The sequence below is a fragment of the Heterodontus francisci genome, chromosome 1 (assembly GCF_036365525.1).
Source record: "Heterodontus francisci isolate sHetFra1 chromosome 1, sHetFra1.hap1, whole genome shotgun sequence".
In the NCBI taxonomy this organism is placed as follows: Eukaryota; Metazoa; Chordata; class Chondrichthyes; order Heterodontiformes; family Heterodontidae; genus Heterodontus; species Heterodontus francisci.
The window spans coordinates 169188811-169203560 of NC_090371.1; the positions used below are offsets into that span (position 1 = coordinate 169188811).

The following is a 14750-nucleotide window of genomic DNA, read 5'->3' on the forward strand; positions in this document are numbered from 1 at the left end:
CTCAGACTCCAGCTCATCAACTCTGAGCCAAAGTTCTTCGAGCTGCAGACACTTACAGTAGAGGTGGTTGCTGCGGATCACACTGGTGTCCACCAGCTCCCACATGCTACATCAACAAAACATCACCTGCCCTGCCATCTTTATTGTGTTTTATTTTACTATTTAGGTTTCACATTTAGATCTCTCAATGACTATTTGTAGTTAAGTAATTTAACCAATTAAGCTTTAAATTTAATGCAATACTTGTATCTCCTCAGTACCAGTTTAAATTACTGTCCCAGTTTAGTGAGAAAGAAAAACATAAAACTCACCAATCACCTAGCTCCTAATTAATGTCTCTGGGCTTCAGCTGTCAGGTCTCGCTGTCTACGACTCCCTCTCAGATCACTCCTGGTTCTGTGAAGAGCACCTCCTCCCTCACTTACCAAATTCCTGAGTTAAACACTCTGTCACAAAGGACTCAAGTCAAGCTGGACTTTGTGCTAGACATGTTTCTCATACAAAAAGGACTGCTGCCCTCATTTTATTGGCTAGAGTGTGACCATCCTTGCCTAGCTTTAGGTAGGTCAGTTGCTTATTTCCCTTCCTGAATTGGTTTGTGATCTCCTTTGGGGGATGTATCACCACCTTAGCGGAAAGAGCCCCATTCTAGATGATAATTCCCGATTTCTAGGCAGAAGCCAAATAACACTCATTTCAATTTGGATATGTTCCGTAAGTGTGTGAGCCACATGTTGGTTGGAGTGGGGGAAAACCATTTCCTTTCCAGCTATCATTGAGATAGCTGTTGTCACATCAGGATCCTTTTATTCTCCAGCAGGGAGGCGCAGTAAACTGAAGCATGGGTCTTTAGAGATCAGACCATGCACAAGTTTCCCTTTAATTGACTGCTGGAAGAGCAGGTCATTCTTCTATCACATGGAGAGACAACCTGGAAATCTACAATAAAAACAAAAACTTTGGAATATACACCACCTGTTGCGATAAACAGCTGGTTAATATTTCAGATATTTCTTCTCAATTGCCCTTTTCACATATGGTCACATCCTATATCCAAACATACTGGATTGTAGGCCATGAAGCCAAAAACACCAGTTTTAATAGCAACGTTCCAAAAAAGCTTTGTCATTATGTTAAAATCAAGACAAATGAACAATAAGTGGCCAATGATACAATTTATTATAAATGCAGCTATTTTTCCAATATAAAATTGACATAAGTACATTACAAAAATCAGTTTCTAATAAACAGAAGTTACAACTGAAATTGATAAACACTGAAATGAAAGCTTCAGAATTCCATTTAAAATGTAAAGTGGGAAATTATCAAGTACCTGTACACTTGAACATTGTCGCTCGTGTTTAACACCAGTAAGACGTTCTTATTCAGTTTTGTTCTTACCACTGGAACTTTTTTTCAGCTACTCAGTAAGCAACTGAAATCCTATTATAGCATATAATGTGTAGCTGTTGCTTCAAAAGCATATGCCAGTTATTATGAAATTATATAGTATTCTTCAAGTTGATCTGATCTCAATTTCTCTCCAAAAGTCACCACTTTCAAGAAAAGCAAACTGAAAAATGCTGCATATCCCTTGAAAGTGGTTGGTATGTATGCAGTGTTTAACATGGCAAAGATTCCCTTTAAATGTGAAAAGTGAGAAGTGATGTGGAGGATAAAGAATTAGAAATCCCGTGGTAGGATAGTTAAAGCTCATTTATTCTCCACAGAAATAAGTGTTGAACAAATCTGACATTCATACCAAGATCATAAAGCAGTGTAGCAGTCAGAAACCTTTTAGACAGAAGCTGCAATTAAATACATGTATCAGTATACCACATAATATATAAAAAGGGTTTGTTAGTTCAAAAAGCAGCACAGGAAAAGCAACACAAATGAAAATGTAATGATCTGCGATCCTTTGTTGGCCATCAGTCTGAAGCAACAGATGCTGTTTTGCAATTGACAGCACCTGAGCACTGCAAACTCGTAGTTTGTCATGAGTGCACTAAGTGTACCTATACATGCAGTTTTCATCCCTACCTTTAAATATTAAATGTTTTGACAGCAGAAATGAGAACATTCACTTTCTCAGAACATTAAGAAAAATTTACTTCTGTTTATAAAGTTCCCAGGAGCTCCAACAAATCCAGCTGGACATCAAAACCCCAGCACAGCGTCAAGTCCATGTGGTGTGAGATAACCTCAATGAAGGACAGAGCCAACGACTTCTTTGCTCCACAGTCAGATCATAACCAAACTTTAGTTATAGTCACTTTTACAGTGCTGCAAAATGGAAACAATGTAAAAGTGAGTGTATTCTTGTAAAAAAATTCTTAAGTTTGACCAATGGCTGTTCCATCCTTCCATGAGATATTTAAAAATTGTGCAATAAAATGGCTCCTGCATGTAGTTAGTTATATAGAAATACTTCACACACCAGTCTTTGTTATCCCCTTAGAAATTTCATACACAATATGGCAGTGCAACTAGTAAGACTGTCATGATTTCATCAGATTTGTTCGGACAACAAATATGTCCACTTATTATAGTCAATACTAATTTTTAATAATGTACCTCTAAAAATCATACTACGAAACAATTTCTGTTAACGTGATTTGTAATGGGAAAAACATGATATTCTTCAAAGATCCATAATCACTAAAGGAGAAGGGGCCCAGTTATAGGTTTAGGATGGAGAAAATAAAGACTTCAATTTCTGATCTAATGTTAGGGAAAGTCAGATATCACTACAGAACCACAAGGTCAAGTAGGACTACATTACATTGGGAATCCTGGGACCAGCAACATCTATAGGAGTTTTGTAACAGCGTTTACCTCAGTCAACATGAAACATATTTTCTCCCACATCTTCCTGGTTCATGCTCCAATCATGGCCAACCTCTTATTTGGCCTTTGCCAATATTCTGAATTAGCTGTTACAAGGTATTCAAGTACAGGCTGCTGGCCATTCTCCTCATGGAGGCGAGGGGGGGTGGGGGGGGGCACTCATAATCTGTCATCATAGTTGGAATTTTTTTTTTAAAAAGGAGGCCTAGAAATACCTCTCGGCTCGTGAAGCTGGACAGCATTTAAGAAGCTGTTCCACAGAGGCAGAATAAGGGTTCAATCTCATATAGTTACTTTATAATTCAGAGTCAGTGGGGAAACATCCATAAAAGAAACTCACTGAAACCTTGCTTCTCATAGTTTTCACATCAGGCTTTTTACCTGCTCTCTTGGCTGGGAAATGACGTGCATAGATCAAAAAAAAGAGAGGAAATCCAAACATAAAACAAGCAAGTTAAACTACAAAACATCTTATCCTACTTCACTTTTCGGAAGGTATGAAATTCTTTTTTTTCCCTGCAAGTGTGAAGGTTGAGTGTCATCCACTCATTGGGGTCATCCAATGGCACATAGCCAGTTGGTAGTAAGTGTCCAAGAGCAGTCAGATGATGATTTGTTTGGGTTACGAGGCTTCTCTCGTTACTGCTCCCCCGCCCAGTCACCTCCAGCAATGCAACTGGGGAACTGAAACTTAGATCAGAGAATAAAGAACCCATGCCCCAGCACGCCATAGTACCATACACCAGTAACTCCAGTGTGTTGCACCCTCCCACCCTTGCAAAAATAAAAGCTTAGTCTCTACAAGATTTTTCTTCCTTTAAAGGTTAGAGGCCAAAACTCTTTGCTTTAGCATATACACTTTAAAACTGAATTCTTAAGCATGAATTATCTGGGGTTTGTTCTCTAAACTTTCTCATCCTTTATTAATCTCTAAAAATCAATACCTAAAAAAATGTAGCTAAATAAAGATTGGCCTTTCACAGTTATAACAAGTATAAAGCTAATCAGTGAGGTGACTCATTAAATAATGACTGTTTAAACAGAGTACTTAATTTATCTTGGATCTATCTACATGGGGCTCATCTAGCTGTGAAAATGACAGCATCGTCAATAATCTGTGCTGGTATTCGTGCTTTTAATCATGTCTAGTCCTCCCAAAATTAATAGACTAAAATGCAGTTAACAGTTATAGCATAAAAATACATGAGAAAGTCATTTTACGAGGACCACCATAAACAGTGCAAAGGACATATGCTGCTTTGCAATCTTAACTTGAAAATGGAAATCCTGAAGCTTGTAATTGAAATATCCAAATGTAATGTTTGAATTTTTGAGAGATTATTTGAGTTATCCATTCAAGAACTGATGTTTACTGGTCTGGCTGCCAGGTTAAGGTGTCACAGGGCATTTAAAATCACCAATTAAAAAAAAATCACCTATATGTGATAAGTAATATCTAAATTTACATCTATCATAACCTTCCCAGTTTGCATTAAACACAAGTCTAAACAATTGGATTTAACTGGTTAACATAAATAAAGCATATTTCTGCTTTCAGAGGTGATACAGAAGGCAATTAATCCATTTAATATTTGGATTGTTTGAAAAAGCTTCTTGCATTGTATTTGACTGGTGTGAAGAAAAGAAAAAACAATACTATACACAAAATGAAGTACAGATAAATCAGAGAAAAATACACGGGAAAAAAACCAGAAATGTATGAAAACTGCACCTTCAAATTAATACCAGAACACCCACAGCAATAGCTACACTATTTTTACAATCTACACATGTAGTCCAACTTCCATTTAGATAACCAAATTATTTCTGTATACAATATTTAAATACACATAATACAGCTGCAGAAACTAAATTAACAGAATATATACAAATTAGTATAGCGTTTCGATTACTGGTACAGCAGAGAAAAACTATGCAACTCCCCACTTGAAACCTGATAAAAGTACAAGCTTGAGAAGCTAGTTAGCCATTAATTCACATTTTATACAGTTACTCAGAATAATTAATCTAAGGCAGGTATGGATTTTAATTAGCATCAAATACCCTGTTCTAACATTCTGCAAAAATACCTTTTAAAAACATCCTTGTCTTTCTGTATGTTAACAGGCTATTCCTTAAGTTATATGAAAATAGCAGTAATTAACAAAAGGATTTTGTGAAGATTATGACACTGAACACCGGTGGTACCAAATTTTAAGTCAACTGTTCAATATTGAGGTCGGACAGGTAAATTTTCAATATGTCTCTCTGCAGCTCACATCATATAGGGGAATTATGTAACAATACTTTAGAAAGCACTTTAAAAAAAAAAAGCTCAAGATACTGGAATTTGAATTGTCAAATTGAAACAAGGAAAATAGCCAGATTTGCCCACATTTTACAAAAACAGTTTTAAGATTAAAAAAAGATGTGCCTTGAATTTTTTCATATTGCACTGTTAATATTACAACATGTTCAGAGAGAAACACTCACTTTTAGGTTTTTACCTCTATTTGTCAATCTTTGAAATGGGTGTAGCATTTTTATTGAACAGAGCACACTTAGAAAAAGGACGTGCAAATATGCTTTTACATAACTAAAAAATATACTTACCCTAAAAAATGGTGTTTTTTTCCATATGATGACCCATGTGTGACAAAATTGTGTTCCTCTGCAGACATTTTTTTTGGAAAGATAAGAGATCTTTGTAGCATTTTCTCCCTCTTTCCTGATATCCATTCATAGTAGAGAGTTTGCTTCTAGGCCTCTGCCAAGGGATGGCTCCCTACTCTGAATTTCCCTTTTGGCAGGCAGGTGTGCGCCTCTACATGGCAGCTCTCCATGGCAAAAATGGCCAAGATAGGAAACCTAATTGTGGGGAGAGCAGAAAACCCATTTCTCCCCATTCTATTGTGCCACCTTGTGGTCTTATTAATTGGCAGTCTTGTTCAGAGGTGGATACATGCTGGCAAAGTATACAAAATGGTCAGAGGGTCAAGAGCACTGATAACCAATAATACCTACGTAGATGAATTCTATAATTCCTGACAAAAGGCACACCTTTCAGCTGAATCTGATAAAGTACCATTACAGTCTATCAATTACAAGCACACAGTAGGTCAACAGATTTTCAATGTGCTGTGGATCAAGTAACTCAATCATTGATGACATATCTCATAAGGAGAGGTGGGTACATTTGCAATAACAACAAGGAAGGACATAAGTAATGCAAAGCTTTTCAGCCACACAAAATCTTATTCCCATCCTCAGGCTCCGTTTCATGTTTAATAGTCACTATGTCAAAATCTTGATCCTCATAGCGCTCTTTGCAAGTAATTTCTGAGGGTATCTTTAATTGAAGGTACAGTCAGATCCAGAGACAATTTGTACCTCAGGCTAAAAGATACTCATCACTGAGGGGGATAGAATATCCAAAGTGTCCATGACATCCTGGGGGAAAGGTCAACAAAGTGAAAGCAACCTTGCATAGAGGGATGCAAAATATATAAAATGTAACCACCAGCATCAAAACAGTGTCTCCTTCATGACGGTTTTGCATATTCACACACTGATTTTACATCATAAAATCTACTTACTCTTTATTCTAAGCATTTTAAGTTTAAAAAGGCACCTCAGTCAGACAATGCACAGAAAGTCTGCCAAGAAGGAATAATCTTACTCATTGAAACCTCTCTCTAACCATACAGCTGTAAAACATCGTGGTAAGCCCAAAACTCTTCAACTTTTATTTAAAAAAACTCTTTGCAGAGTTTCCCAAGTGATTCGTGCTGTTCAGCTCCCATAGCGGAGCACAAGTAGATTAACAACTCAGAGCACAGGCATCTCCTTTAGCTTTTCCCGCTGAGTTTATAATCTGCATTAAACAGCGCCCAAATTCTTCCAGAATCATGCGTTCAGTGACAGCTTTTGTTTGGCTATTCTTCTCTGCTTCCTCAGCTTGTGCCAGAAGACATTCACAAGTTGCTTCTGCCACTTCTTTTGTAACAAATGTGAAAGGCAACCTGAAAACAAAAGACAATTAATAGCCAGAAAACGTGAACAAAATGACCCACTGGCTGTTTCTACATTTTAGTTAGAAGATTTCCTTTGTGCTTTAGGCAAGGTAGTCAAATTATAAAATATATTATGCAGCTTATAAATAGGTTTGTTGTCTCACTACATCCAATGCCCTTTCCGGATTTTTTTGGATGGCAAAGGGGCTAAGTGACGGTGGATTTCCTACAGTACATATGGAAGTTTCTCAATCCAATCAAGGTCTGCCCCATTCACTAGAGATCCCCAAGGTAAAGAGCTCTGTACAGAGAGGAATCTAGAATGAACCTGTCACTGCAGAACCTGGCCCACTGCAGGAACTCGCTGGCAAAGGGCAGTGGGATCAAAATAGAATTATAAAGGTTTGAATTTAAGTATGTCAAGTTTGAAAAGGTTTGCTACAAATGCTTTTTTGGGAGGGGGGGGATTAAACAAAATATTTATCCACAATGATGGCTCCGAATAAGTTAATTTTTGAATGAAACTAGTATTTGAGAGGCTGATCATGAACTTGGATCAAGAGTGAAACTGAAGTAGAGTCTTTCCATAACAGATCAATGAGTAAACGCTGTGGGTCTAAGCCATATTAAACCAAGAAAGCCCTAGGCTTAATCTTAGTATTGTGCCAAGTTAACTGACTTCAGCTAGAAGCTTGATAGGATTGTGAAATAGCAAAGGTGAACGGCTGTTCAACAGTTGAACAGCAGACTACTCAGTGCCAATTTTGTCAAAATTGTGCTATTATTGCACTTTAAATTAGTCTCTCACTTTATACTTATTATCAGCTATTCAACACGCCTAAGAGAATTGAAACAAGAATTGAAAAATTATGATGAACAGTATTACAGAATTACTGATGACATGACACATTTTGTGATATGTAACATATTAAAATTATAACACTAAACTGATCTGTATAATCAATCAGAAAAGCAAAATTTATTTTTGGTAATTATGATTTGACAGGCAGATATGAATGATCACTACAAGCTGTGACCCCTAAAAATTCTAATACACCATGAGGACATTATAATAGCCTGGGTAGCACAAATGGAAGCAAAAAATACACTCCTTTCCAATGTGCAACACAAGTTCACATCCAACCCAGACAAAGGGAACAAAAGGAGTTTTAACAACCTCAGTCAAGTTCTCAATGGACATCAATGCACAGTGCAGAACATTACTGAATTGTTAGAGTTGAGCAACGTCCTGGATAACAAGTATATATTGTGTTTGGAACTGAGTTGGTCGGAGTGGGAAGTGGGGAAAAAAAGTGGAAGTCTGCTGATGCTCATTAAAATCAACAAACCTCTTCAGCAATTGGGAAAATTTGGGATTCAACAAAAGGAATCAATAAGAAGCATTACTTTCAACTTAACAATATTCTAACTATCCACTGGGTTAGAATTGCCGTCTTTTCAGGCCGGTTTAAGAAAAAAACCAGGAGTTATAACATAGTTGATTCTCCGCAAAATACATTAAACAATAACTTGCATTTTTTATTCGTTCATGGGATGTGGGTGTCACTGGCTAGGCCAGCATTTATTGTCCCTATTTGCCTTGAACTGAGTAGCATGCTAGGCCATTTCAGAGGGCAGTTCCGAGTCAAACACATTGCTATGGGTCTGGAGTCACATGTAGGCCAGACCAGGTGAGGACAACAGATTCCTTTCCCTCGAGGACGTTAGTGAACCAGATGGGTTTTTACAACAATTGACAATGGTTTCATGGTCACCATTAAACTAGCTTTTAATTCCAGATTTATTAATTGAATTCAAATTTCATCATCTGCCGCAGTGGGCTTCAAACCCAGGTCTCCACAGCATTAGCCTGGACCTCTGGATCACTAGTCCAGTGACATTACTACTTCGCCACCGCCTCCACTAAATAGTTGATATAGTGCCTTTGACACTGGAAAACATCCGATGGCACCTCAGAGATGTAACCAATAAATGGGCATCAAGAAAGGCAGAGATTTTAGGAAGATTGATCAAAATCTTGGTCAAAGAGTGGGCTTTATGGAAGGTCTGAAAGAAGGAGAGCAAGGTGCGACAGTCCGACGACACTGAGGTCGACGACTCAAGAGAGGTGATAGGAGGGGTAGAGCTGGGTGTCATCATCAACATGCACATGGAATCAGGCCCCATGGTGGGAATTTTATGCTCTCCCCCGTGATGGGTTCCGGAGTGGGGAAAGCATAAAATCGGCTGGGATGGTGACGAGGTGGGGGCCCTGCCACCATCCTGCCGCCTCTGCCAAAATTTAGTCCGGGGCGGGAAGGTCTGTGAACAGTCTTCCCGTCTCGCTGCCAACTGAGGCCTTTAAGTGGGTAATTAACGCCCAATTAAGGGCCTCTTCCCGCCACAGCCACAATTACATATGCAGTGGACGGGCTGCTTCCCAGCTTTGAGGGCAGGGTGGGTGGTGTCCCTCGTTCAAAAGGCACAGTGCCTGAATGAGGGACCTGGCACTGGGAACAGGGCGCCCGCTGAAGGCTACCCCCCTGCCCTTGCTGCCGCCCCTCGACCCCCCACCCTGACTTAACCGGAGACCTGGGTCCAGCAACGATCCTTGGCCTCCAGCTGCAGCCACCGCTTCCACAGTGGCGCTGTAGCTGCCAGCCTCTGATTGGTTGGCAGCTCTCCAAGGGCGGGACTTCAGCGACAGGGTCCTAAATTGTATGGAAGACCCGCCACTGTCTACTTAAGTGCCTGTGGCACTAAATTTGGCAGGCCTTCCGGAAAAACGGCAATGTGGGGAACACGGCTTCTGTTTCCCCCAACGTTAAGATCCCCGCCACCAGCATAAAATTCCTCCCCATGTCTATAGATGATGCTGCAAGGGGCAGCATACAGATGAAGAGGGGGCCAAGGACAGATCCTTGGGAGATTCTGCATGCAACGTTCCTGGGGTAGGAAATGCTATGACCGGTAGGTAAGAGTGGAATCAAGCAAGGGTAGATCCACTGGACAACGGAAGTAGATAGCATGGATGACTGTGTTTAAGACTGCAGATGTCGAGGAGGGTGAAGAAGGATAACGCATTGCCATAAAGAATGCCAGTTATGATTGAATAAGACCATTTTAGTGATGTAATAGGGATGAAAACCCGACTGGAAAGATTTAAACATGGAGTTATTGAAAGATCGGCATGGTTTTGGGACATGACAGCACATTCAATGGAGAGAAAAGAGGGTGTTGCAAATGGGGCAGTAATTTGCAACTACAGCACTGTTGAGGGCGGGTACTTTGAGGAGGGGAGTGATGGGAGGTTTGGTTGGGGGGCTGGTGGAGACAGAAGTGGAGTAGAGGGAATCGCTTACAATAGCCTCTATAAACGAAATAAAAATCCATTAATTAAAAGAAATTAAACATTAATAAAATTATGGGGAGACCAAGTAAATGTGTTAAGGTAAAAACCTTCTATACAAAACCATTATGCTTTCACCCAAATAACCTTGAAACAATGATATTTTTAGCATCAGTCTGTAATGCGACCCAGGTCCCAAGCTCTGGAATCAGTGAGTGACTTACTTTCCTCCTCCGCTTGTAACTGCTGGCGTTGTTCTGGTCAGCAGATCAGAGATCTGTGATGAAAGCTTTGTTTTTGCAGCGGTCTGTTGCTGGACACGCACTTCTGCAGCATCCGCCAAATGCATTAGGGTCTTCCGCTCAGGGCTCTCCTCAAAATTTTTACAGCCAATACATTTACATATTGATGAACACATGATCTTTGCCTGAGGAGCAAAAATGTGAAGGAAAAACATTAGATCTCAATCCAGTGTATTTCAGTCATTCCTCATCATTTAACAGCTGGCAATCATTTTGCATTTTGTTGCGACCAGGTGAGAAAGGTGTCCAGGGGTCCCTCTCTGCCTTCACCTGGTCTTACCGTAACAGGGTTTAATCTTAAACACATTGTGTTTTTAGCTCCCCCTTGGATGAATCCTTGCTCACTGCTTTCCAATTATAAGGCAAAGAAACCAGAACAAACAGGTTTTCTTAGGTTTAAAGAAGAAAAGTTTAAATTTATTAAACTTGAACTTAAACTCTAATTCGGTTGACACCTATGGATACACGACGCGCCCACGTTAGCATGCATACATGATACACACATACAAATAGGGACAGAAAAGAGAAGAAAAATAAAGTGGAAAAATTTGAGGCAATCTCTGAAGAGTTTTTGTTATGGTTCTTCGAGCTCACTGTAGAGTCCTTGATTGTAGGTAGATCTTGCTTTTTGTTGGGGCCCAGTATTCTTCTTAAACCTTGTTCGCTGTAGGAGACTTTTCTCTCTTGGAGTTCATGTGTCTTCAGTGGATTCAGAGGCTTGTGAGCAGACAGAAGAGATCTCAGTCCAGGAGCAAACAGTCTTTCTCAGTTCAAACTCTGTGACCAATTCAAAAGAAAGCCCTGGAAAATCCAGTTAGTCATGTGAGCAGCTGGTCTAACCAGTCCTGGCCCCTGTGGATTGCAACACCCCAGCAGGCCCTGGAATGCGCTTCTCTACCCCCTCACTGTCCGGTGATCAACATCCATTGTGGGTTTAATGTGACAGGGAATGGTCCTTTGCCCTTCCAATCACTGTCTGTTAATATGCAAATGTCTTTTTCAGCCACAGCTGGTCTGTTTAACAAGTCATTTCCTTGCTCCAGCAACAGTTAAAAATCAATGTTAATGGCAAAATTAATGTGCCTCATGCTTGGCATGTGGGGGCCTAGCATGATAGATTTCAATGAGCTGAACAATTTTGGCAAAGTAATACTCCACCCCTCTAAACAGAACGCATGCTGAGCAGAACTTTCAAATTTTGATTTAAAAATCCAACCAAGACACTGGATTTCCAAGAAGTCTTCAAGACTTCTAATCCCATCTACCACAGTGTTAGTGAAAATAGACTAGGCAAAATGTTTTCAGGTTAATCAGTCAGCTTGTGTCATAAACCACTGTATTAGGATTACACCAAATATCAGGCCAGGTGTCAGGGATGAGAGGATGTCCTACATACTACTCCTATTTATCTTGTATCCTATTTAGTTGGGATTGTAAATCTTCAGCAGAAGAGAAAATTGTACATTTTAGCTATTATGTTGCTCCACAACTGACTTTTCCATTCCCATCATTGCAACATTGAGATGAGACAGTCTGCACAAAAAAAATGCACAGGTTCCATATGAAGTAAACTCTCTAACCTCACTAATATTTATTCTGCAGCATTAAATGGAGTTTTAAATTTAGAGATGCAGCATAAATTTCTTTGTAATTTACTGTTGTAAAATGTAGTCAAGGGCTTTTCCTGGTAGTTCCGTGTTCATTCCATAGGAGTAGGATTCTTGGACTTTGGGTCTTATTGTTAAACTCCTGAAAACTTGTTATGGAAGGATAAGGCTGGAGCCTACATTTACTCAGTTTCACATTTATTGTGCAGAATAAAAGGATTACAAACATGTGGCTCTTCACTCAAAACCCCTCCCCAGTCCCAGTGAGTGCTCACCTAAAATCCCAATTAACTCCCTTCACCTGCATATGATCACACAATTAACAGATTCACTTCTTTCTTTTACAATACAACTTAGAGTAACATGCTTAAACAACATTTCAAAATAAATTCCATATTATGCACAAGGTATTAACATGCTCAAAGAATATTTCAAAATTAAATTCCATATTGGGCACAAAGTTTTTTTACATCATCAGACGCCCCTCATCCAACAATCTCTTTGCATTCGCATTTCTCTTTGTGAAACAATCCGATAGCTGATGTTGCATCTCTCCATTTGAGTTTGGAGATTTCCTTTCTTTCCAGCATTTGTTTCAACCCAGCAAGGTCAATACGTAGTCTTTTCTCACTCTTTGTACAGTGTACATTGTCCCACAAAGAACTAGTATCCACATAACATTCAATGGATATCCTATCTTCAGGATGTCCCTTGTTCAGAATTTCACCCAAAATATTTGACAAATACAATCACATGTCCACTGCCTCCACATGATCCAGTGTTTCCACAGTCAACGTGCTTTTAACAAACTGTTTTATTTTCTTAGCCTTCCAAGCTAAAGGACAATATTTCTCATTTTCACCCATCAGTTGCACTCGAATACCCATCAGCAAGATTAGCATGTGAAGCATCACTAAAAGTTATTAGCTTCATGTTCTTCGGGTTACATAAGGATGGGAACTTCAGTACGCATTTCTCCAGATTTAGTTTTTTCAACGTTTTATTTGCCCTTAAAACATTCTCAACTTTTGGATGTTTCATCATTGTGCTTAACTCCAGCACATCAAAACTAACATCAGGCCGATTCTGAGAGCCCAACCAGTTTAACCACCAGGCTTCACAATTGCTCAATCGCTGCTTTAGTCAGATCATCATCTTTCAGGGATGACCTAACACGATCAACCGAGATGGGCATAACACTCTCGAAATAGGATTATTGATTCAAACTTATTCCAGACTTTAAAAAAAAATTCATTCATGGAATGTGGGCGTCCCTGGCTAAGCCAGCATTTATTGCCCCTCCCTCGAGAAGGTGGTGGTGAGCTGCCTTCTTGAACGCTGCAGTCCACGTGGGGTAGGGACACCCACAGTGCTGTTAGGAAGGGAGTTCCAGGATTTTGACCCAGCGACAGTGCTGGAACGGCGATATAGTTCAAAGTCAGGATGGTGTGTGGCTTGGAGGGGAACTTGCAGGTGGTGGTGTTCCCAAGCATTTGTTGCCTTTGTCCTTCTAGTTGGTAGAGGTCGCGGGTTTGAAAGGTGCTGTCTAAGGAGCCTTGGTGCATTGCTGAAGTGCATCTTGTAGATGGTACACACTGCTGCCACTGTGTGTTGGCGGTGGAGGGAGTGAATGTTTGTGGATGAGGTGACAATCAAGCCGGCTGCTTTGTCCTGAATGGTGTCGAGCTTCTTGAGTGTTGTTGAAGCTGCACCCATCCAGGCAAGTGGAAAGTATTCCATCACACTCCTGACTTGTGCCTTGTAGATAGTGGACAGGTTTTGGGCAGTCAGGAGGTGAGTTACTCACTGCAGGATTCCTAGCCTCTGATCTGCTCTTGTAGCCATGGTATTTATATGGCTACTCCAGTTCAGTTTCTGGTCAATGGTAACCCCCAGGAAGTTGCTAGTGGGGGATTCAGCGATGGTAATGCTGTTGAATGTCAAGGGGAGATGGTTAGATTGTCTCTTGTTGGAGATGGTCATTGCCTGACACTTGTGTGGTGTGATTGTTACTTGCCACTTATCAGCCCAAACCTAAATATTGTCCAGGTCTTGCTGCATTTCTACACAGACTGTTTCAGTATCTGAGGAGTTGCGAACGGTGCTGAACATTGTGCAATCATCAGCAAACATCCCCACTTCTGACCTTATGATTGAAGGAAGGTCATTGATGAAGCAGCTGAAGATGTTGGGGCCTAGGACACTAACTCGAGGAACTCCTGCGATGATGTCCTGGAGCTGAGATGATTGACCTCCAACAACCACAACTTATTCTGCTTAATATCTAAACCAATATATTTAAAGGCCCCACAAGCCTGACTCCCAATCTTAAATTCTGCCTTAATCTTAATAACATATTTCTCAATCTGCAGTACCACCCCATAAGAAATCATCAACGTGCATCATTAAGATGCCTGAAAGTTTCCCTTTATGATGCAAATAAAACATTGCAGGATCTGCTTTTAGTTGAACACAACGAATTTTCAACAAAACAGATATCACCGAGAAATATCACAGCCTGGAAGCATCATTAAATCCATCGACGCATTTGTTCAGTTTCCATAATTTTCCTTCTGTATCTGCTGCCTCTTTACGTGGTTTCAGATACTTTTCAGCTTTTATGTCAATG

At 40.0% G+C, this 14750-nt stretch overlaps 1 protein-coding gene across 1 annotated transcript in view; it reads right to left on the reverse strand.

The window, feature by feature from the left end:
* Window positions 1-1167: 1167 nt before the first annotated feature.
* LOC137373436 (protein lin-54 homolog) overlaps window positions 1168-14750 on the reverse strand; it is a 94157-nt gene continuing 80574 nt past the window's right edge. The window contains 2 exon segments of the mRNA XM_068038261.1: window positions 1168-6872; window positions 10437-10639. Of these exon segments, the coding sequence (XP_067894362.1) occupies window positions 6671-6872; window positions 10437-10639 (405 nt within the window). The 3' untranslated portion in view covers window positions 1168-6670.